The 23787-nt window shown below is 49.0% G+C and overlaps 1 protein-coding gene across 1 annotated transcript in view; it reads right to left on the bottom strand.

The window, feature by feature from the left end:
- Window positions 1-23787, bottom strand: part of GALNT2 (polypeptide N-acetylgalactosaminyltransferase 2) — a 188806-nt gene that overhangs the window by 5280 nt on the left and 159739 nt on the right. The window contains exons 9-15 of the mRNA XM_070782258.1: window positions 23248-23335; window positions 22106-22209; window positions 17710-17836; window positions 7595-7687; window positions 7195-7278; window positions 5219-5345; window positions 1436-1555 (exon numbers count right to left, since the gene is read on the bottom strand). Of these exons, the coding sequence (XP_070638359.1) occupies window positions 1436-1555; window positions 5219-5345; window positions 7195-7278; window positions 7595-7687; window positions 17710-17836; window positions 22106-22209; window positions 23248-23335 (743 nt within the window). The remainder of the gene's footprint in view (window positions 1-1435; window positions 1556-5218; window positions 5346-7194; window positions 7279-7594; window positions 7688-17709; window positions 17837-22105; window positions 22210-23247; window positions 23336-23787) is intronic.

Here is a 23787-nt window from a genome sequence, read left to right as displayed (position 1 = left end):
AATTCAATTTTTATTCCAAAGACTGTAATGGGTAGAAAGAAAATAGCCAAAACTAAAAACAACTGCCTTAACTGGAAATTAGAAGTAGTTGATTTGCAGGTGAGCAAACAGTAGGTGACAGTCTTGGCACTCTGGTAACAGCTATAACCAAGAAGGCATAAAAATAACCAATGTCCTGATACATAATATGGATATACAGCATTTACAGTAAATGACAAGAAGAAAGGAAAAAAGAAAGGAAAGGGAAAAAAAAAACCCCGCCAAGCTCAGAAATTAACAGTAATTTAAGAACATACCATAGTGAAGACTTTTGGTATCAAAATTTTCACAATTCTTAAAATGGGAGTCTTCAAAAGTACTTGAGTTCAAAAGCTAAAAACACTGAAGAGGGAATAGTTATACTGGCTTAGAAGAGCTGCCACCTGTCACAAGGATGACAATCAGCCCTAGTTCCAAACACAGTGATAACTGGTGCAGCCGAAAGCACAACGTCCAGGGCTGTGGGGAGGAGAATAAGCCACATCAGGCCTCTGGCCTCAGAAATAAAGGGCTCTTTATAGATACTGTTTTATGAAATGCAGGTCTTTCCTTTCAGGGTTGGGGGTTCATCAGCAAGGAAGTGAAACACCTCCTCTGAGGTGACGTTATCATGAACTTCACTATCTTTTCTAGGCTGGTTCGTAAGTCACTGTCTCACTAACTTCTCACGAGTGAAGTCACGAACTCTCATCTTTAAAGCAAAACTGAACTCCATTGGTTTGGCCAGCCTGGTTCCTGGCAGGTGCCCTGGGCCGCTCCGGTGCTGCAGAGAAGCCAGCGCCCAGGACTCTGCCAGGTCACTCCCGGCTCTGGGGCCTGGGGTCCATGCCTCCAGGCAGGGTCAGCGGCAGGGAGCTGCAATCCATGCACCCCGGCCACCAGCACCCCCATGCGTCAGGTGCTCCCAGGCACCGCCAGACACAGTCTTCCCTGGCGCAGGAGGCCTGTCTCAGGGAGGGCCCAGCCTGGCTCATCTGGCCCCCAGGGGGAGGGGGAACCACCTCTGGTGCGGGACTCCCACCCCAGTGCCCAGCCCTCGTTGACCCGCACAGGAGTTGAACACGTAGCTGCAAAGCATAGCCCTGCCTCTGCAGCCTATTAAAGGGGACGCTCAACATAAAGAGACGAATCCAGAGGTGACAGGAGAAATAGCTAGGATGGTGAACTCTGGCAGAAGCGGCCCCATAGCAGATGGACTAGCCTGTGTGACACCCATCCCATGCTCCTCACAGTGATCCCAGTGCAGGATTTGCTGGGTGTTCACAGTGTGTCAGGGGCTCCACGTGGGGACACAAGATGGCACAAGTCACAGGTGCCCCCAGTGAACACCCAGCCCCTGGGACCCCAGCACTGGGGCGGGGGGTGCTGGCTCGGGCTCGTCCCTACTGGCACCTACCTGCCTGCTGTCGTTCTCCCGGCAGCCCTGCAGCTTTATGAGGGAGCCAGGTGCCCGGTCCACCACGGTCAGGCACAAGTCCATATGCTTCACCGACTTTTCCTTGGTAAGGGCCCATTCCTGCAATACAAACCCGAGGTCAGGGCTCGGCTCATGGGGCTACGGGGTGAGGAGGCAGCGAGGAAGGGCCCAAGAAGGGAGGTATGCAGGGAACAGGCTTCAGGAGCCCCAACCAGCTCAGGGCCAGCAAGGGACTTTGTGCCCAAGAGCAAGTGTCCAGCAGGAGTGCCAGGAGCTTCGCCTCTGAGCACGAGGCCAATGCCAGTAAGTACTTCAGCCCAAACACAGGCTAGCGCTCCACACCCCATCTTCCATCATTGACTGAGCTGTGAACACTGCAGCCCCAGCTTGTCACCCACGGGTGGACAGTTAGGGCCAACGTTTCCTTGGAATGACTCTGACCTGACACAGGTACAGTTTGGAAACAGCATTTGTGACTGTGGCTGTCCTGTGTGAAATTATAAACCACATACAGCACATTTAGCCTCACCACCAACCACTAAGCCAGGCTACTGATGCTTATGAAGCTCTGTGAGCTCCCTATGAATGGATCTAGGTCTTTGCCCTCACATGGCACAGCCAGCCCTGGGTGCCTAGAATGTGCCTGGCACTGTTCTAAGCCCTTTATACAATAGTCCCACGAGAGGCTATTATTAACTCCATTTTACAGATGAGAAAACTGAGCCAGGAAGTGCTGAAATAACTTGCCTATGATCTTAAAGAATAGACATACATGTGAGCACGCGCACACACACACACACACACACACACCCCCCTTTAAGAGCGGAGAGCAGAACTCTTTATTCTGAACACTAAACAAGAGCATGAGAAAGGGTAGGAGCTGAGAAGGGGACGCGATGGCTGAGTATGACCAGGCAGGAGAGGAGGTAGGAAGCCTGCTCTGGGCGGGGCCACAGTGGAGGCAGGAGGACAAGGCTTCTGACCTTCACTCTAGGACTTGATGCTTGCAAAAGGATAAAACCCACATGAGCCCCCAGGATCTGGAGCCCCTTCTAAGTCAGAATCCCTCAGGAGGGGCCCTTTCTGCTTCTTCTGTACCCCTAGGAAAGCTGCTGTAAGTCAATCTGTCTATTCATCTGTCTACTCATCTACCTAGTGACTGTCCGCTGAGTGCCGCACATTTAGGGCATTCTCTGAGGTCTGGACGCATGGCAGGGAACGCAGAGGCCAGGTCTTGCTCCCCAGAGGCTCTGTCCCTTGCGGGGAGAGTAGGTATCACCCTGGTGCTTGTGTTGTGTAACATGAGGCACAATTAGGCACTATGCAGAGATTGTTTTCCTCTTCTCTGCTCTCAGGGGACAGAGTTAAGGGGAGGATGCAGAATCTTTTAAAGAAGCCTCATTGTTCCTCACCTAAATCACCTCGGAGCAGATGGTCTGTTATCAGGACAGTGTTAACATCTGGGGGCCACACATGCATCCCCAACCCACTCAGCAGTGAGATATGAGTCCAGCTCAGGGGGTGGGTGTGGGGCAGAGGCTTGGGCCACATCCAGGAAAGGGAGGGAGAGCCCCTGGGCCATGGGGGAGCTTCCTTGTCCCCTGACAGGGGTTCAGACTAGGCAGCCCCCTCGAATCCCTCAGCTTCAACTTTCTCACCTCTGATTAGTGTTTCTAAAAGCGAACTCCAGTAGGAATTCTACGAAAAGTTGCTTCCAGGTCAAGTAAATTTAGGAAACACTGAATTTGGACCGTTTGTCACTCTTGCAAATTTACCAGTAGCCTATGAGAGGCTCTGAAAAGTCCCAGAGGAGAAGAACCTGCGTGGCCTGTCTTCCATGGAAGCCCAGAGCCCTGTGCCCACCCGTGCCCACCCAGCCCCGGGGCCCTTGGTTCCAAGCATGCAGCACGTTCTCAGAAGGGCTGCATGCTGGGCTGTGAGGGTGGCTCCAGTCTTACAGGAGGCTGTCCTTCCCAGGAAGGCGGGAGGAGTAGGGAGCCTCAAAGCAGAGCCCAGTGCCACGGAGGCGCCAGGAGGGGCAGGGCCTGCACCGTCCGTTCTTCTAGGTGTGTCCGTGTGCAACAGGGACACGGAGCTCTGCCTCTCCGTTTAGTGAGAGGACTGAGGCGGGAGCCCTCTGTATGCGGAAGGCTTTTCAATTGTTCTTGGAAGCTGCTGGGGGCTTTGCTGATCTCCATGGAAAGCTCACATCTGAATGTTTCTGCAATCTTCCTGCCACCGTATACTTCATCATTTTAAAACAGACTTTACACTGAATCCCAGAAAAACTAATTCAGCTACGCAAACAGCAGAGATAGCTGCCATTTCCTTTTTCTGTTGCATGTTAGTGATCTGAATTTGCAAATAAAGTTCATGAATATTTAAGAAGTACTTTTTCAAGCTGCCACTCTTAAATTTTCCCATTTCCTGTGTGTCTGCTGAAGCCCAGTCAGAAACCAGATGACACATCTTACCCTTTCAAAGCTGGGTCCAATTTTCCATAAGGACGTGCTATTTAATTCACGCATGGCTAGGTGAGTTACAGTGAAATAAAGTGAGAACTTTACACCCTGTTACCCTCACCACATTTCCAGTGCTGGGCATCCACATGTGGCCAGTGGCTGCTGTGCTGTGTGGTGCAGATCTAGAATCTTCTCTTCAGCACACAGAGGACTACAGGGTGGTCTGATCTGGAAAGGGGCTCACTGGGTCCAGGTTGGCCCACGGAGGACGGTGCTCCCTGACTGGGGGTGGAAGTGTCGTGCCGCTTTGCTGTTACCTGCCCTTTTGCATCCTTCCTGCTGGGAAACCCTCCCTGCCCAGCACTCACGGAGGGTCACCCAGCCTGGAGGGCTTCCAAATACCCTGATGCTCTAATCCCAGATTCATGAAATCAGGCTTTCTGTGCGTGGGACCCGGGATCCATGCTTCCCCGTTTCTGGGCTCTTCTGCTGAGAGCTAGGGAGGTAGCCCGCCTTGGGATATGAGCTGGAGCCGGCTGGAGGCTGTCTGCTCCCCACGTCCCGCCTGTCACAGGTCTGGACAACCACAGAGATGATACCACCCGGAGCAGACAGGAGGCCAGGAACCAGAGGCTGCCATCTGTCTAGACATTTTCAAGAGGCTGGGGCACAGCCAACTTCACACAAAGGCAGGCACCCTCTTTTGAAAATGGTTCCATTTAAAGAAGACTCTGGGATACACTGAGCTCAAGTGACTTTTTTTTCCAATGGCAGGCCCCCTAAGAGTAGATGACAGCACCCAGTACTGCCCAGCCATTTTTGTGTCCAAAGCCCTCATTTTACCACATACCTGTTATCAACTCACAGGAAAACCACTTTCCAGAACACTGTCCTCTGGGAGACAGGCCACAGCTGGGCCTGTCAAGTCCTCACTCACCTCCCTCCTTTCCCACGAGGTCAGAGCTGTGAGTGTTCACATCTAAGCTTATCATCTAACGGGCAGCCCTAGCAGCCATGGGTAAGCACCTGCACGCAGAGACCTGGGCAGGCGTAGATGCAGACAGGTGCCCGGGGATGAGCACACGGCCCGGGGCATCAGTGCAGAGAGGAGGACGGGGGGAGGGGAGACCCAGGTCGCCCGCCCTGTGCACCAGAGCCTGCCCAAGGCTGACCACAGCTCCAGGAGAACGTCCCCTCTGACCCCGAGGCCAGCTGTGAGTGGTGGCCATCTCAGGAGGAAGGCGGTGAAAGGAGGTGCGGCCTCAGGCCCCTCACTTCCCCGGCGCCCCCACGCACGTACCTGGTTGCCCCCAGCGTTGTGACACTCGTAAACGCCGACAACACCATCGGCGAAGTGGCCCAATGTGTCCAGGCAGTTGGTCCCCTGCTGCAAGGCCCCAAAAGCTATATCCTGATGGTCAGGAACCCTGGAATCAAGGAGACAGTCACTCACTGCACTCGGGGCTGCTGGCTCCCTGTCTGCGCCGCCCCCAACCTGTGCTCAGAGCCCTCAGAAGGGAGCCAGGCAGTGCGACAGCGAGGGCACCCTCAGGTCAGGCGCCCCCACACAGGCCCAGCTGCACCCTGAGACGGCATGGCTTCGAGATTCTCCATCCCTGACCCTCCAGGGAGAATTTTAGGTTGAAGTAGTCTTTTTGTTTTGTACCAGAGAAATTTTTCTGGAAAGAAAATGCTCCTTTTCTCTTTAGTGTTACTTGTTGAAAGTCACTTAGAAAAGCAATTAATGTGGTCAGATCCTGCTGCTTGGAACTTTCCAGTAGACTGAGGACTAACCTTTTTACCTAAGAGAGGGGAGAACACAGGTGGGTCAGCCACGTGTCCTGGTACAAACACAGCAAGAGAGCACAGTGGCAGGGCGGCCGGCTGCAGGGTCAGAGCTGGCCCCAGGCCTGCCTTGGCTGCGCACCAGCCTTGCACCCTCCTCCTCAGTGGGGTTGCTTCAGGGGCCACAGAGCAGCCCTCAGCATGGCTGGGCCCACAGGCTCATGCAGGGAAGGCAGAGAGTGTCGCTGATGTGGCACAGATATCAGGCTGGTGTCCCCCTTGCTGGGCACGGTCGGGGCAGCCGATCTATCCATGGCTATGGTGTGAATGCTTCACACATGTGATCCCAAGTGGTGCAGTGCCCATTGTTGCCCCAAATCACCGGGGATCTCAGGTCAAAACTACTGTAATGTCACTGCATCTGGTCACCAGGCACAGGCCACAGTGACACAAAAGCACCAGGAGAGGCTGTGGTCCACTGCTGGGAGCCCCTGTTCTGCTGAGGGAGAGGCAATGACCGGGACATTACACTGCCGACGGCCTTCCCAGAGCAGGCAGGGAGAGGACTTCTTCCCCTTTCCATGGGGTGTGGGAGACACGGCAGAGGGACCTCAAGAGTGAGGTAAGTGAACAGCAGCAGAGAGGCCGTGTGGCTTCAGATGAAGCTCTGTGGCCAGGACTCTGAGAGCCCCTCAGCACAGAAGGGGATGGTGGTGGCTCCTCAGTCACAGCCTCTGTGTGGAGACACATTGCTATGCTATGCTATGCTAAGTCACTTCAGTCGTGTCCGACTCTGCGTGACCCCATAGACGGCGGTCCACCAGGCTCCCCCGTCCCTGGGATTCTCCAGGCAAGAACACTGGAGTGGGTTGCCATTTCCTTCTCAAAAGCGTGAAAGTGAAAAGTGAAAGTGAAGTCGCTCAGTCGTGTCCAACTCTTAGTGACCCCATGGACTGCAGCCTACCAGGCTCCTCCATCCATGGGATTTTCCAGGCAAGAGTACTGGAGTGGGGTGCCATTGCCTTCTCCCGCAGAGACACATTACCTGCTGTGAAATGCACTGGGAAAAGTCAGAAAAAGGAATGTGCTCCACTGAGGCAAGACCTGTCTGCTGACTCCTCTAAGAAGATAAAGTCTAAAAGCAGCCTGAAGCCCACAGACCCACAGGTCTCCTGCTGTGCCTCAGAATGCGAGTGGGCAGGCATTAAAACAACAGGCCAGTGTGGTTATTTGAGCCTCTGCTGGGCGCTCTCCCCTGTTGGCCAAGCCTTGGGTCTCAGGGGCAAAGGAGCCTCAAGGGGGAGTCCCAGGCAGGGGGAGCCTGCAGGCTGGGGGCAAGAGCGCCCCCTTGGGGAGCCTGAGGACAGCAGCGGTGCACAGCTCCCGGCCTCTCGCCCTAACACGACCTTCCTTCCACCTCCAGGCCTGCACCTGGTGGGCGCTGGCTGCCTCTGAGTCCTTCTGAAGCAGAACCCGGCCCAGGGACCTCACCTTAGCTCTGGGTAGACATTTTCCAGGTACCATTTGAAAGGCTTGCAGTTAAGTTTCTTCCTGAGCTCCAGTCGGCTCTGAATACTGGAGAAGGAGACAAGATTCTTTAAGATAAATTTAAAAACAGATGGGCTCTACCTCAAACTTGGAAATCTGCCAATGAGAAAAGAGTTGGGGCAGGCAGCGGGGACTGGATCGTCCACACTGCTGTTTGGATTCCTCTGTCCCCTCACGCCTCCCGAGAGGGCCCTCGCTACCCTTGAGCAGAGTCCCCTCTTTGACACCTGATCTGCTTACGGTGTGGGCTGCCCCTGCCCTTGTTGCGCACGCACGCGCGCGCGCACACACACACACAGGATCCCAAGAAGCAAAACAGCAAGAGGCCGTGGGTCACACTTACTTTCCATAAGGGACATTTCTGGCAGAAGGCACTGCTGCATAGTAGAAGTTCTTGTACTCGTCCATCCAGACCTCTGCTGCCCGGCGGGTGTTACTAGAAGCAAAACAAGTCTCCTTGAGCTGTGAGCTGCCTTCTTTCCATTGCTGGTGCTCTGTCTGCACTGAGCAAGTGCTGTGGAGGCTTCAGGGTCAGGCTCCTGGGGCCTGGCAGCCTGATAGGTGCCCACATGGAGCAGAGAGCAGTCTGTCCCCCACCCCTAGGTGTCTGCAGGTGGCTGGCATTCAGCAGCTATCACTGAACAACAAAAACAACCTCCTCATCTTTCTTTGAACACAGATTGTCAAAGCAAAAGTCAAAGTTAGAATCACAGCACAGGGAGGTATTTTAAAACAGGGACTGTGGCTGTACCACCGAGGACCAAAGAGAATCACTCTCAGTAACTCTTACTGTGTAGCCCAGAAGGCTGGTGTCAGGGAGCAAAACCAAGAATCCTTGACCTCTTCTCTCTGGCCTTTCTCATCATGCCTGTGATGCAGAGCTATGACTAAACAGCTCTGGGAAAGTTGACAGCAAATCACGGTTACTATTAATTTGGGCAGAGCTGAGCTGAGAGCATCCTCTTTGGACCAGGAATAGTGAGGGATAGTAGTACACGCCCCACATTTGGGGCTCCTACCACCCTGTGCTGGACGGGTCCAGGCAGAACAGGCTTCTCTAGAAGGCCAGAAGACCCCACATTTACATCTCACAATCATGGGGAGAAATGACCTACGATCAGTAAGGCCAGTGCGACAAGCTACCTTGGAATGTATGAAATGTACTAAAGGCTGCCACACGCACAGCACCAGCATCTTCTCCTGCCAGCATTCTCCTTAGAGCATGTGTGGAGCAGCGCTAAGGCAGTGAACGTCTCTCCTCCAGTATCCCTGGACAAAGGAGACTCACATTTTGGGCCGAGAGCCAGTTCTCTTTAAGAACCCATATAAAGGCATTCCATGATTCGAAGATAAATACATTCAGTCAGTCAGTTCAGTTGCTCACTCATGTCCGACTCTTTGCGACCCCATGAATCGCAGCATGCCCGGCCTCCTTGTCCATTACCAACTTCCCGAGTTCACTCAAATTCACGTCCATCTAGTCAGTGATGCCATCCAGCCATCTATTCCTCTGTCATCCCATTTTCCTCCTGCCCACAATCCCTCCCAGCATCAGAGTCTTTTCCAATGAGTCAACTCTTTGCATGAGATGCCCAAAGTACTGGAGTTTCAGCTTCAGCATCATTCCTTCCAAAGAACACCCAGGACTGATCTCCTTTAGAATGGACTGGTTGGATCTCCTTGTAGTCCAAGGGACACTCAAGAGTCTTCTTCAATACCACAGTTCAAAAGCATCAATTCTTCAGCACTCAGCTTTCTTCACAGTCCAACTCTCACATGACCACTGGAAAGCTATATAACCTTGACTAGACGGACCTTTGTTGGCAAAGTAACGTCTCTGCTTTTGAATATGCTATCTAGGTTGGTCATAACTTTTCTTCCAAGGAGTAAGCGTCTTTTAATTTCATGGCTGCAATCACAATCTGCAGTGATTTTGAAGCCCCCCAAAATAAAGTCTGACACTGTTTCCACTGTTTCCCTATCTATTTGCTATGAAGTGATGGGACCAGATGCCATGATATTAGTTTTCTGAATGTTGAGCTTTAAGCCAACTTTTTCACTCTCCTCTTTCACATTCATCAAGAGGCTTTATAGTTCCTCTTCACTTTCTGCCATAAGGGTGGTATTATCTGCATATCTGAGGTTATTGATATTTCCCTCGGCAATCTTTATTCCAGCTTGTGCTTCTTCCAGCGTTTCTCATGATGTACTCTGCATATACGTTAAATAAGAAGGGTGACAATATGCAGCCTTGACGAACTCCTTTTCCTATTTGGAACCAGTCTGTTCCATGTCCAGTTCCAACTGTTGCTTCCTGACCTGCAAACAGGTTTCTCAAGAGGCAGGTCAGGTGGTCTGGTATGCCCATCTCTTTCAGAATTTTCCACAGTTTATTGTGATCCACACTGTCAAAGGCTTTGGCATAGTCAATAAAGCAGAAATAGATGTTTTTCTGGAACTCTTCCTTTTTCCATGATCCAGTGGATGTTGGCAATATGATCTCTGGTTCCTCTGTCTTTTCTAAAATCAGCTTGAACATCTGGAATTTCACAGTTCACGTATTGCTGAAGCCTGGCTTGGAGAATTTTGAGCATTAATTTACTAGCGTGTGAGATGAGTGCAATTGTGCAGTAGTTTGAGCATTCTTTGAGATTGTCTTTCTTTGGGATTGGAATGAAAACTGACCTTTTCCAGTCCTGTGGCCCCTGCTGAGTTTTCCAAATTTGCTGGCATATTGAGTGTACCACTTTCACAGCATCATCTTTCAGGATTTGAAATAGCTCAACTGGATTTCCATTACCTCCACTAGCTTTGTTCATAGTGATGCTTTCTAAGGCCCACTGGACTTCACATTCCAGGATGTCTGGCTCTAAGTGAGTGATCACACCATTATGATTCACTGGATCATGAAGATCTTTTTTGTACAGTTCTTCTGTGTATTCTTGCCACCTTTTCTTAATATCTTCTGCTTCTGTTAGGTCCATACCATTTCTGTCCTTTATCGAGCCCATCTTTGCATGAAATGTTCCCTTGGTATCTCTAATTTTCTTGAAGAGATCTCTAGCCTTTCACATTCTGTTGTTTTCCTCTATTTCTTTGCATTGATTATGGAGGAAGGCTTTCTTCTCTCTCCTTGCTATTCTTTGGAACTCTGCATTCAGATGCTTATATCTTCCCTTTTCTCCTTTGCTTTTTGCTTCTCTTCTTTTCACAGCTATTTGTAAGGCCTCCCCAGACAGCCATTTTGCTTTTTTGCATTTCTTTTCCATGGGGATGGTCTTGATCCCTGTCTCCTGTACAATGTCATGAACCTCCGTCCATAGTTTATCAGGCACTTTATCTATCAGATCTAGGCCCTTAAATCTATTTCTCACTTCCACTGTATAATCATAAGGGATGTGATTTAGGTCATACCTGAATGGTCTAGTGGTTTTCCCTACTTTCTTCAATTTAAGTCTGAATTTGGCAATAAGGAGTTCATGATCTGAGCCACAGTCAGCTCCCGGTCTTGTTTTTGCTGACTATATAGAGCTTCTCCATCTTTGGCTGCAAAGAATACAATCAATCTGACTTCGGGGTTGATCATCTGGTGATGTCCATGTGTAGAGTCTTCTCTTGTGTTGTTGGAAGAGGCTGTTTGCTATGACCAGTGTGTTCTCTTGGCAAAACTCTATTAGCCTTTGCCCTGCTTCATTCCATATTCCAAGGCCAAATTTGCCTGTTACTCCAGGTGTTTCTTGACTTCCTACTTTTGCATTCCAGTCTCCTATAATGAAAAGGACATCTTTTTTGGGTGTTAGTTCTAAAAGGTCTTGTAGGTCTTCATAGAACCATTCAACCTCAGCATCTTCAGCATTACTGGGTGGGGCATAGACTTGGATTACTTGTGATATTGAATGGTTTGCCTTGGAAACAAACAGAGATCATTCTGTCGTTTTTCAGACTGCATCCAAGTACTGCATTTTGGACTCTTTTGTTGACCATGATGGCTACTCCATTTCTTCTGAGGGATTCCTGCCCGCAGTAGTAGATATAATGGTCATCGGAGTTAAATTCACCCATTCCAGTCCATTCCTAGGATGTTGACGTTCACTCTTGCCATCTCCTGTTTGGCAAGAATACACAGAAGAACTGTACAAAAAAGATCTTCATGACCCAGTGAATCATGACGGTGTTATCACTCACCTAGAGCCAGATATCCTGGAATGTGAAGTCAAGGTGCCTTAGGAAGCATCACTATGAACAAAGCTAGTGGAGGTGAAATCCCAGTTGACCTATTTCAATTCCTAAAAGATGATGCTGTGAAAGTGCTGCACTCAATATGTCAGCAAATTTGGAAAACTCAGCAGGGGCCACAGGACTGGAAAAGGTCCGTTTTCATTCCAATCCCAAAGAAAGGCAATGCCAAAGAATGCTCAAACTAGCGCACAATTGCACTCATCTCACACGCTAGTAAAGTAATGCTCAAAATTCTCCAAGCCAGGCTTCAGCAATACGTGAACCACGAACTTCCAGATGTTCAAGCTGGTTTGAACATCTGGAACCAGAGATCAAATTGCCAATATCCGCTGGATCATCAAAAAAGCAAGAGAGTTCCAAAAAGCATCTATTTCTGCTTTATTGACTATGCCAAAGCCTTTGACTGTGTGGATCACAATAAACAGTGGAAAATTCTGAAAGAGATGGGAATACCAGACCACCTAACCTGCCCCTTGAGAAACCCATATGCAGATCAGAAAGCAACAGTTAGAACTGGACATGGAACAACAGACTGTTTTCAAATAGGAAAAGGAGTACGTCAAGGCTCTCTACTGTCACCCTCCTTATTTAACTTGTATGCAAAGTACATCATGAGAAACACTGGCTGGATGAAGCATAAGCTGGAATCAAGATTGCGGGGAGAAGTATCAATAATCTCAAATATGCATGCAGATGACACCACCCTTATGGCAGAAAGTGAAGAAGAACTAAAGAGCCTCTTGATGAAAGTGAAAGAGGAGAGTGAAAAAGTTGGCTTAAAGCTCAATATTCAGAAAGCTAAGATCATAGCATTCGGTCCCATCATTTCATGGCACATATGGGGAAACAGTGGAAACAGTGTCTGACTTTATTTTTTGGGGCTCCAAAGTCACTGCAGATGGTGACTGCAGCCATGAAATTAAAAGACACTTACTCCTTGGAAGGAAAGTTATAACCAACCTAGACAGCATATTCGAAAGCAGAGACATTACTTTGCCAACAAAAGTCCGTCTAGTGAAGGCTATGGTTTTTCCAGTGGTCATGTATAGATGTGAGAGTTGGACTGTGAAGAAAGCTGAGCACCAGATAATTGATGCTTTTGAAATGTGGTGTTGGAAAAGACTCCTGAGAGTCCCTTGGACTGCAAGGAGATCCAACCAGTCCATCCTAAAGGAGATCAGTCCTGAATAGTCACTGGAAGGACTGATGCTGAAGCTAAAAGTCCAATACGTTGGCCACCTGATGCGAAGACCTGACTCATTTGAAAAGACCCTGATGCTGGGAAAGACTGAGGGCAGGAGGAGAAGGGGACGACAGAGGATGAGATGGTGGGATGACATACTGACTCAATGGACATGAGTTTGGGCGGGCTCCGTGAGTTGGTGATGAACAGAGAGGCCTGGCGTGCTGCAGTTCACGGGGTCACAAAAGTTGGACACGACTAAGTGACTGAACTGAACTGATCCTTTATATCAAGTGATATATGTGTCTAGATGGATTGTTCTTTAGAAGACCCTGTAAGAGGCAGACAAGATAATTTGAATGTAGCTGTCCTCTGATCTAGCAGTTCCCACATCTAGAAATTTACCTCAAGAAAATAACCAACCAGGATGAAAACATGCTCCATTTAGCACTGCTCACAATGGCAGAAGAAAGAACCTATACAACCATCAGCAGTAAGTGGGCAAACACACGGGCTCCTGAGGCCATGAAAGACACAGGTGTACGCTTCACATGTTGCCATGGGAAGGTGTCCCTGTCTTCATGGATGGAAATACAGTAGTAGCAGAAGAGCACATGGTAGATACGTGTGTGGTGGGAGAAAGGAGTGGCGAGAAGGGGAATGGGGGAGAGGGAGATTGACAGATGTTTTCACCAAATTAAAAGGTTTTAGGAAGTGCAGTCACACAGCAGTTTTAAATCACCTAAAAGTCACTAAGTGATTAAGTCATTTCTCAACTCTTAAATGCGAAGCCCCCTTTTCTGCCTACTTAATAAAAAAAGATACATAAGTAGCCGCAAAGAATGAGCCTCATGTGCTGCTCAACACTCGTTTGAATTCCCTGTGCAAATATTTCTCAGGCGCCTCTATGGCAAGCAGTCTTCTAGGAGCTGTAGGTACAGGGCACCTTACCTTTGCTCCCCTCCCCACCCAGCCTTGGTGCAGGTCAAGTAGGGCTGCCAGGAAGCAGGCAGGAGACAGAGGCTGGGACTGGCCAGTCACACACACTAAACAGGAAAATGTTTGGTAAGAGAGTAAGTTTAAACTGCTGCTTTTTGCATTTAATTTAATAGTAGTTACCCTTACCATGAATAAGTCTCACCATTAACTACTAACAGTAAACCCAAATATCTTCTAAGGCACCTGCCCCCCTGTCCCATGGCTATTCTGGCTGGGAGCTCCCTTGGCCTTTTGGTAAAACTCTAATCCACATCCACATGCAAGCACATTAGCAACACTCTCCAGTCTAAAAGGCTTGTAAGAGGCTAACTGGAAACAAAGCTGTAAGAAAAAGAGAAGGAACTGCCAAAGGGTTCTCACTCAACGGGCATCCAGGGACGTGATATGATGTAAGAGCTTGCAGGTGTGGCATCACCATGCTCTCTCTAAAGCAACAGGGCACACATGTGGCAGAATAAGGCAGGAACCCAGGAGCCACTTCTCCATTCATCCCTCCCATCGTCCCTGCCTGTCTGCTTCCTTCCCTTCCTCACACAGTGACCTGCACAAATGAGATGGTTCTCTCCCTGCCACCCTAGACGCTACTTTAGAGTCTGTATCTCAATGCTGAAATCTAGCAGCCTCAACCACTAACTGTACTTAGAGATTTGGATAAAAAATAACATGGACTCCAGAGCCAAGTGGCCAAGATTGAATCCCACTTTCCAGATGCATGAACTTAGACAAAGGAATTGAACCTTTCTGTGCCTCAGTTTCTCTTACCCCTAAAGTTGAAATGGTGGTGATGGTTTAGGTTGCCAAGTTGTGTCTGACTCTTATGACCCCATAGACTGTAGCCCACCGGGCTCCCCTGTCCATAGGATTTTTCCATGGCAAGAATGGCAAGAATCCACGGCAAGAATATTGGAGTGGGTTGCCATTTCTTTCTTCAGGGGATCTTCCCGACCCAGGGATCAAATCTGTGTCTCCTGCATGGCAGGCAGTCTCCAACATGATAGGCAGATTCTTTACCACTGAAGCACCAGGGAAGCCCAGAAATAATAATACTTAATTTATAAGGCTTTATGAGGAGTATGGGATTGGAATAGTAAAGTAATGCTTAAAATTCTCCAAGCCAGGCTTCAACAATACATGAACCGTGAACTTCCAGATGTTCAAGCTGGTTTTAGAAAAGGCAGAGGAATCAGAGATCAAATTGCCAATATCCGCTGGATTATCAAAAAAGCAAGAGAGTTCCAGTTCAGTTCAGTTCAGTTCAGTTGCTCAGTCGTGTTCAACTCTTTGAGACCCCATGAATTGCAGCATGCCAGGCCTCCCTGTCCATCACCAACTCTCAGAGTTCATTCAAACTCATGTCCATCGAGTCGGTGATGCCATCCAGCCATCTCATCCTCTGCCGTGCCCTTCTCCTCCTGCCCTCAATCCCTCCCAGCATCAGAGTCTTTTCCAATGAGTCAGCTCTTCACATGAGGTGGCCAAAGTACTGGAGTTTCAGCTTTAGCTTCAGTCCTTCCAAAGAACACCCAGGACTGATCTCCTTTAGAATGGACTGGTTGGATCTCCTTGCAGTCCAAGGGACTCTCAAGAGTCTTCTCCAACACCACAGTTCAAAAGCATCCATTCTTTGGTGCTCAGCTTTCTTCACAGTCCAACTCTCACATCCAGAAAAACAATTTCTGCTTTATTGACTATGCCAAAGCCTTTGACTGTATGGATCACAATAAACTGTGGAAAATTCTGAAAGAGATGGGCATACCAGACCACCTGACTTGCCTCTTGAGAAACCTGTATGCAGGTCAGAAAGCAACAGTTAGAACTGGACATGGTACAACAAACTGACCCCAAATAGGAAAAGGAGTACGTCAAGCTGTCTATTGTCACCCTGCTTATTTAACTTATATTTAGAGTACATCATGAGAAACGCTGGGCTGGATGAAACATAAGCTGGAATCAAGATTGCCAGGAGAAATATCAATAATCTCAGATATATAGATGACACCACCCTTATGGCAGAAAGTGAAGAAGAACTAAAGAGCCTCTTGATGAAAGTAAAAGAGGAGAGTAAAAAAGTTGGCTTAAAGCTCAACATTCAGAAAACGAAGATCATGGCATCTGGTCCCATCACTTCATGGCAGATAGATGGGGAAACGGCGGATAGTGTCAGACTTTATTTTTCTGGGCTTCAAAATCACTGCAGATGGTGACTGCAGCCATGAAATTAAAAGACGCTTACTCCTTGGAAGTAAAGTTATGACCAACCTAGACAGCATATTCATAAGCAGAGACATTACTTTGCCAACAAAGGTCCGTCTAGTCAAGGCTATGGTTTTTCCAGTAGTCATGCATGGATGTGAGAGTTGGACTATAAAGAAAGCTGAGCGCCGAAGAATTGATGCTTTTGAACTGTGGTGCTGGAGAAGACTCTGGAGAGTCCCTTGGACTGCAAAGAAATCCAACCAGTCCATCCTAAAGGAAATCAGTCTTGGGTGTTCACTGGAAGGACTAATGCTGAAGCTGAAAGTCTAATACTTTTGCCACCTGATGCAAAGAGCTGACTCAGTGGAAAAGACCCTGATGCTGGGAAAGATTGAGGGCAGGAGGAGAAGGGGACGACAGACGATGAGATGGTTGGATGGCATCATTGACTCAAGGGACATGGGTTTGGGTGGACTCCAGAAGCTGGTGATGGACAGGGAGGTCTGGCATGCTGCGGTTCACGGGGTCGCAAAGAGTCGGACACGACTGAGCAACTGAACTGATGAGGAGTATGTACTCCTTATACTCATACACATGGAGAGGATGTGAATATTTATAAAGCATCCAACAGACTAGCACATATGAAACACTTGATAAATATTAGCTATTGTTGTCTAGTTCCAACTTTTAGATGGTAAAATACTTATACCCTGAATGTGACATAATTGAAGAAATTAAAGAGAACTGGACTTCAAAACTAACACATTCCACCTCCCTATCTTTTAGGTGAGTCCGCCAAGAGTGGGCAGCAAGGGCCTTGCTGAAGGCCTGATGATCCATGCGGCCCCCAGTTCTGAACCACGGTTGTTTCCTCCCCATATCTCCAGCGAAAGGACTCCCGGGCTGTAAAATACACTGGCAAAGCTTCCCTTCTAAAAAACAGTGGGGTTTTTCCCTTTAAAAAAGCATACAAAGCAATGTCTTGTGTATTTTAAAAGACTGTTTTCTGAAAGCCCAGGCTTTGCTGGTAGCTATCAGGCTTTGATTTGAAGTGTTTGATCTGTCTCTACAAGAGGTTTCTGAGAAGAGTCTTACAGTGCCCTAGAGGAAAATGTACATAATACTGTTTGATTTTGTAGAGGTTGTCATGTAAGAACATATTTTTGTTTCTAACAAAGAGAAATGAAGTTTAGACAACATCCGGGAAATGATATAGTTTTTGGGAGAAGGCAATTTGGTCAGAAGCATTATATGATATTTGGCTTCTGTTAAAGTTTCCCTGAACGTATATTCTCTATGCTAAGAAATCTAGTTTCTGTACGATACAGAACACTGTGCAATCTGTACTTAATATAGGTTTTAAAATGCCACGTGAAACATAAACTAGTCATCCCCCACCTTAAGCATGCCCACCCTACTCTGAGGCTTCCTGTGTCTGTAGGGGCACCGCGTCAGCCAAGTGTGTGATCGCCAGCGTGGGTGTCACCAAGGAGTCCCCGCTCACTCTCTCCTGTTCATCAGTAAACATGCCTGCCTGGCCCCCGCCCTCTGCCACCCGCACCATCATTTCCTCTTGGTGTCATCCTTGCCATCCTCTGGCCAAGGACCAGAAGAACCCTTCTAAAGTGCAAAACAAAGGAGTCTAGTAGCTGCTTAAAACCCACAGGAGCTCCCTGCTCCCGAATCAGACAGTGCGATGCGCTGTCCTCAGTCCCTACAGCTGCCCCGTCATCCCCGAGGGGCGGCCCCTTGCAGGACATGTTCCCACACAGCCCACAGTCAGGCCTGTGCGGGGCCGGTCAGCAGTGCTCAGGGCCTTGCCGGGCCTCTTGGCCACTTACCGGGCGAAGACAGTGCCGCTGCCTCCCGGGAAGGTGTAGGGGTGCTGCTTCCTGAACACGTGTCCCACGCGGCTGCAGGGGATGATCTCCAGGCTGCCGCCACACTGCCACACGCGGAACGAGATCTCTGAGGTGGGGAAGACATGGTGACCGAGGGCCTGGGCTGCCCACGGGTGCAGATGCCCACCCCACCTCCAGGGCCTGAGGCAATGCCAACAGGGAGGACCCTTTTCCCAGTGGGTCCTTGAATGTCCCCTGGGGGGACATCTGACACTAGTCTCTAGAGTCCAGGGCACAGTCAAGGACGTATGTGTGTGGGGATGCAGGTGCATATCACATCATCCTGCTGTATACCTTAAATATATACAATTTTAAATTGTCAGTGAAACCTCAATAAAGATGGAGAAAAAAGATTGAATGAAATATCCTGAAGATTCAATGAGGGTGTCTGCACAGCAGTGGTATTATACAGACAATATAAAGTAGTGTAGATAAAGTGAATAATTTATGCCCAACAAACTACCCATACTGGGACGTTTACTATCTTAGATTTTACCAATGGGCAGAATTACAGATGCCAGCTCTATCTGTGTCACCAAATTCCTTGTTTTCATGAAAGAAGTCTATTCCAAATTTTAAAGAAAGTAAGAGCACACTTGAAATATTTTTCAGATTCAGACTAGAAGCCCTAGGACAAGACTGATTCCCTGACCCACTGTGAACACAAGACTCCTGGCAGCAGAGCAGGCACCCCTGTAACATCAGCAACACTGTGGGTGAGACTCGGCCCAGAACTCCCCTCTGACTGGTTCTCCACAGTGGAGTACTACTATGCTTCCTAAGGATCCAAGTTAGAAAAGGCAACCAACTGTGCCCGAATGTCCACGATCAAAGGCATGAAATGCCCACATCAGCCCCAGTGTAGATGTAAGAGGCAACTGTGCTCACCACCTTCCTCTAAGACTTAAGTGCCCAGAGCGTCCGCATGCATCTGAACTTCCTCCATCCGGGACAAAAACAATGTCTCCCCTTAAATTGCAAAACTTATCTCATCCCTGTGCACCAGCAGGTGTCCAGCCAGCCGGCCAAGTCCAGTGACCAATGATGCCCGAACAACAACCAGACCGGGCAGCCACCAGGCCAGCAAGGCTGCTCTTCACCCGAGTCAACACGGAGCCTACCCGAGGACTCAGCACCTGGGCAAGCAGGCGCGGGTCATGACACGTGCACACACATGCAGCCCAGAGCACCACGCTTGGGAGCAGCCTGGACGCGGGGAGCCGGCCGGGCTCCCGTCCTGATCGCCACCCACTCTGAGCAGGGACGTGACTGAACTCGAGAAATAGGTTACACAGGAAAATCAAGATATGAAATGATGGAGGGTTAGACTTCGTTTTTCTGAAAGACTTCCTGAGGTTGGTATAAAAGGGTCTTTCCTCAGCATCACTCTGCACCCCTGACAACATGCAGGGGAGTGAGACAGAGCGGCACACGCAGTCACTGCTGCCAGCGCAGACGGCTCAGAGCCAGGTGGGTTCCTGCGGAACACAAGGCCTCGTGTGGCAGCAGGTGCCCAGGCTGTGGCCAAAGGCATGCGACACCCATGCGAGAGCAGGGCAGCAGGAATCTCTACTGGGACCAGTGAGTGGAAGCCCCAAACACCTCCCTGTGTAGCAGTTTGGGGAATTTAATGACCACTTCCCTCATCATATTAGAAATGTGTGGTCATAACCACCAAGCCTACACAGAGTGTTAAACAAAACTTGACTAGGAGGCTCTGTGTATCTAAGGAAATAAAATTCAAAGATATAGTTGCCTATCTGGAAAATACAAAACTCAGGGCCACGAAGACTCCCTGGCTCCTGTATGGGGAGCCTGTTAAACCAGTAAGGGAGCCATTCAGAGACCTGGTGGGAGAGTTTTAAGGCCACAAACAACTACAGTTATGTTCAACTGATTTCACTGGGCTCCGACGAGGGATGACTGATTACTCAGGAAAACATGGTGGTTATAATTAGGCAGTTTGTGTCTGTATCTTAGCTCTACTAACAATAAGCTCGAGACCTCAAGCAAGACCTCAGTCCCTTCCAGAAAGCATGAAACGAGATGATGCACTGGGGGTGGACAGCATCCTTCCTAAGGCTGTGGGGATGGGCTGAAAAGGACAAATAACATTCCTAAGGAGTCTAACCCCCACATCTCACAGGGGCCAGAGGTAGCATTCTTTGTCCTTTTTATTTATTAAAAAAAAATTTTTTTTTCCCCTTTTTGGCCACAATGGAAGGCTGTGCGATCTTAGCTCCCCAACCAGGGACTGAACCTGGTGCCACAGCAATGAAAGTGCTGAGTCCTAACCACCGGGGAATTCCCTCTGTTTTTTTTTAAGTGCTTTAATTAGATTTACACTGTAGGTGAGGAAATCTGGGAGCACTAGTAGATTTGGTGAGGCATCCCAAGAGGGGGTGTTTGGATTTGACTCGGGCATCCCCACTCCCTGACTCTCCTAATAGGTACCCACGTCAGCCCTCAGGCTGGACAACCACAGTGGGTGTGCACGCAGCACCCAGAAAATCAAGTGTGAGCAGTGCCAAGATGCGAGAAAGACTCATTGCAAGCTCCTCCTGCTGAAACCCTGTGCCTGTTTAATCCTGATGGGAGAAGACCCTCCAGAGTGGCCATGTCAGAGCCCGTCACGGGAGGAGGTGCCACAGTGCCAGCAGCACCCAGACCACATTACCCCTGACCTTCTTCCCCATCCACCATGTGTCACCCCACCTGAACCCCTCAAGCCCTTCTAGGGAACCTCGCACACGGCACAGGTACTTAAACATACAAACCAAACCAACAATAAACCAGGTAACGAGAAAGAATATCTCCCCTCCCACTGGTCTCCGAGTGCAAAGTCTCCTTTGACATTTGATTTGGGAGAATGGCATTGAAACATGTATAATATCTTATAAGAAATGAATCACCAGTCCAGGTTTGATGCAGGATACAGGATGCTTGGGGCTGGTGCACTGGGATGACCCAGAGGGATGGTATGGGGAGGGAGGTAGGAGGGGGTTCAGGATGGGGAGCACGTGTACACCTGTAGCAGATTCATGTTGATGTATGGCAAAACCAACACAATATTGTAAAGTAATGAGCCTACAAAAAAATTCAAATTAAAAAAAAAATACTCTTTCTACATTCTGATGCTTTAAAAGGCTGGCTGCCTCCGTCCACCGTAACCTAATGGCACACAGCAAACCCCGCTCTACTTTGCTACCAGGTGGTGATCCTGGCTGGCTGGGCTGCCCCAGGGGTGCCAGCAGGGCAAAGGTGACTCGGAATTCCCTTCGGGAGATTAACAATCCTTCTGAAGACTTCTGTGCTCAGAAGATTTCAATCAAGCCCTGCCTCGCTTGTAATGATACTCGTCAGTGTATCATTAAAAAAATCCAAAAGGCATCTGACTCAGGTCCTTTCTCCGGGTGTAGTCACTGAATCTAAGAAGCTTTCAAAATCTACCAAGGCGATAACCTCTCTCCACAAAGGAGACGCTATCACTCACATTAATATCATAAAATGAGAGAAAAATAACAGGCTTGTCTAACCTAGTCTTTTCTTTTAAACAAACAAAAAAATCAAAGTCTCTGTTATAAGTAAACATGACTGCAAGTGATAGCAGCATCCTTCTTCTCTCCTCCTCCCCAGGGGAGAAAGTAGCTCAGCAGCATTCAAAGGCGAGGACACTCAGCTCAGAAACTCCCAGTGAAACAAACAAAACCCCCTAAACAAAAAAATAACACGAAACAAGAGTCCTTCTATATTTATGCAGTAAATTCGATGCAACTGCCAATAAAGACCAAACTCTATACAATTTAATCGTCCCTAATCACTGGTAAAAATGATTTGCATGCACTACAAACAAAAACAAAACAGAACCGTCCCTGCCCCATGATTATAATTCAGCTAGTCTAACAGGCTTTGCTGGGACTCCTATGTGTCTAAAAATGAGTCTTAGAGCCTCAAGTGTTCCCCCAATTTTTGTCAGTCTGTTTTCCAAACTCCTGAATTAGGATGACATTAACAAGTATGCAATTTCCTTCAAAGACTCTGTATCTAGCATCCTACATTCTTAAGGAAACACATTCTAATGCCCAACCCAAGACACTTTTAAGATTAAAAAGGGTGCTATTTATACTTTATAAGGGGACTAATTACGTCTGTTACATGGTCACTTTAATGTCTCTATAAACCTTTTCCAACTGGCACCTCCATACTACAAACTCTCACTTAATAATTTCTCCAAAACTTCCATTTTTCATTTCTACCCCTTGGTTGGCAAGAAAAGACCATGGTTTCAGCAGAATGGAAACAGTTTGGTGTCCAAAGACACAAGGCTCATACGTACCCAGGTTTTCTCCTCCCCACACATCCATCATCATGTCATACTTCCCCAGCTCTTCAAAATAGAACTTATCCATCACGAACAACCCTCCAGCAATCATAGGGGTTCTACAGAGGCAGAGAGGGTAGGAGAAAAGAGAGGTCGAAGGTCATGGTTAGATCACCAGCATTCTAATGCCAAGGTCAAGCCTGAAAACAAGACTTGAAAACAACAGCACAGCCTGGTCCTTAGCTCAGAGCTCTAGGGGCCCCTCTCAGCTTGACCCCTGCTGGCTTCAGTGCCCTGCTCAGATGCTCCCAAGTGCGAGGGGCTGCACGGAGCCTCCCTACGTGAGAGCAGCTGCTGGGCTGGGACGCTTGCTAGTGTGCCCCAGGCTAGTACTCGGCTTTTCTGTGCCAGGTTCCTTGGAGGATTACAAACAATAACAGGCTTAAAGCACCCAGCGCACACGGGAAACGCTTGATGATACTAGCTACCCTTATTCTTATCCTCATCACTGGACAGCTTCTTCCTCTGTTGGAGGAACCATCATCTTCTCGTTTCCTCTCAGCCTGGGTACAGGTCAACAGCGGAGCCCCAGCCCTGTCTCCATGGAGTCACTGTGAGAAGTCCAGGCCCCATGCTGCTGGAGCTCCCTGCTGACGGGGGACAAACACCACAATGTAGACAGTGACGGTGTCCGCAGGGACCCCCTGAACTAGGTGTTCCCGGACAGGCATCCCCACCACACCTGGGGACCCCACCCAGCTGGCAGTGATACAGGTGCCCCCTCCACACAGAGGGCAGAATCCGGTGAATAAGGGCGCTGACCGGGGGCAGCGGTGGGGCTCACCCTGGCTGCCCACCTCTCTGCCCAGACCCTGAGGGCAGCCTGAGATCCCATCCTGTGTGGAAAATGCTCTACATTATCAGCACAAAGGATGTGGAACTGGCAGATCTGATGTATTTAAGTACAAGAAAATAAATCTCAAAGTACTTTATTCTACAAGCTGTTGGCAGAGACTCTCCCTTGAGTGAAGATGAGGGCAAGTGAGGGTGTGGCTGGAGACAAGAGCGCGACTAGGTCCCGAGGGAACATGAGGCTGGAGCCTGACGTCTCACCTGTGACCTCAGAGAAGGGAACCTGAAGGATGCCTGGCACTTACTTTATGGGAGCGACGGGGTTCCCTTGCCGGGACCGTCTCTGCTCAGGGGTCATGTAATCCCATTTGAACACCAAGTTCCAGTCAAAACCTGCAGGTCACAGAAGAGAAAAGAAACACAGGATGCTGTAAGCACGGGCTGCCTGCTGCTGGTACTTCCGTCCCGGGTATTTGGATGGATTCACTGAAAACCAAAGGAAAAACAGAGACGATGCAGGGGGAAGAGAGAGACTGTGCAGTAGACTGGGACACGGAGACCAGAGGGCTGGGCACACGTTGAAATCCTTCCCCAGGAAGCTTATCCAACACACAAACTGTGGGGCAGGTTTTCCTAAAACCAAAAAGTGTAAGTGTGAAATAAGGAAACTGGAGTCTGTGAGGTAATACCCAAGGGCTGTAAGGAGGTGAGAAAGAAGAGGGATGGATTAAAAAATCTGCCAGGCACCCCCTAACAAGGTCCCAGGGGAGGAGAGAGAGAGAGCAGAGAGGATAGGAGTACGGGTTCCTGGGCCGCAAATTGGGTCCCTTCAGTCTCTCCTGGTT

This window comes from Bos indicus, chromosome 28 (genome assembly GCF_029378745.1).
Source record: "Bos indicus isolate NIAB-ARS_2022 breed Sahiwal x Tharparkar chromosome 28, NIAB-ARS_B.indTharparkar_mat_pri_1.0, whole genome shotgun sequence".
Classification (NCBI taxonomy): Eukaryota; Metazoa; Chordata; class Mammalia; order Artiodactyla; family Bovidae; genus Bos; species Bos indicus.
The sequence above is the reverse complement of the archived record's forward strand: the minus strand, read 5'-3'. Positions and strand labels throughout refer to the sequence as shown.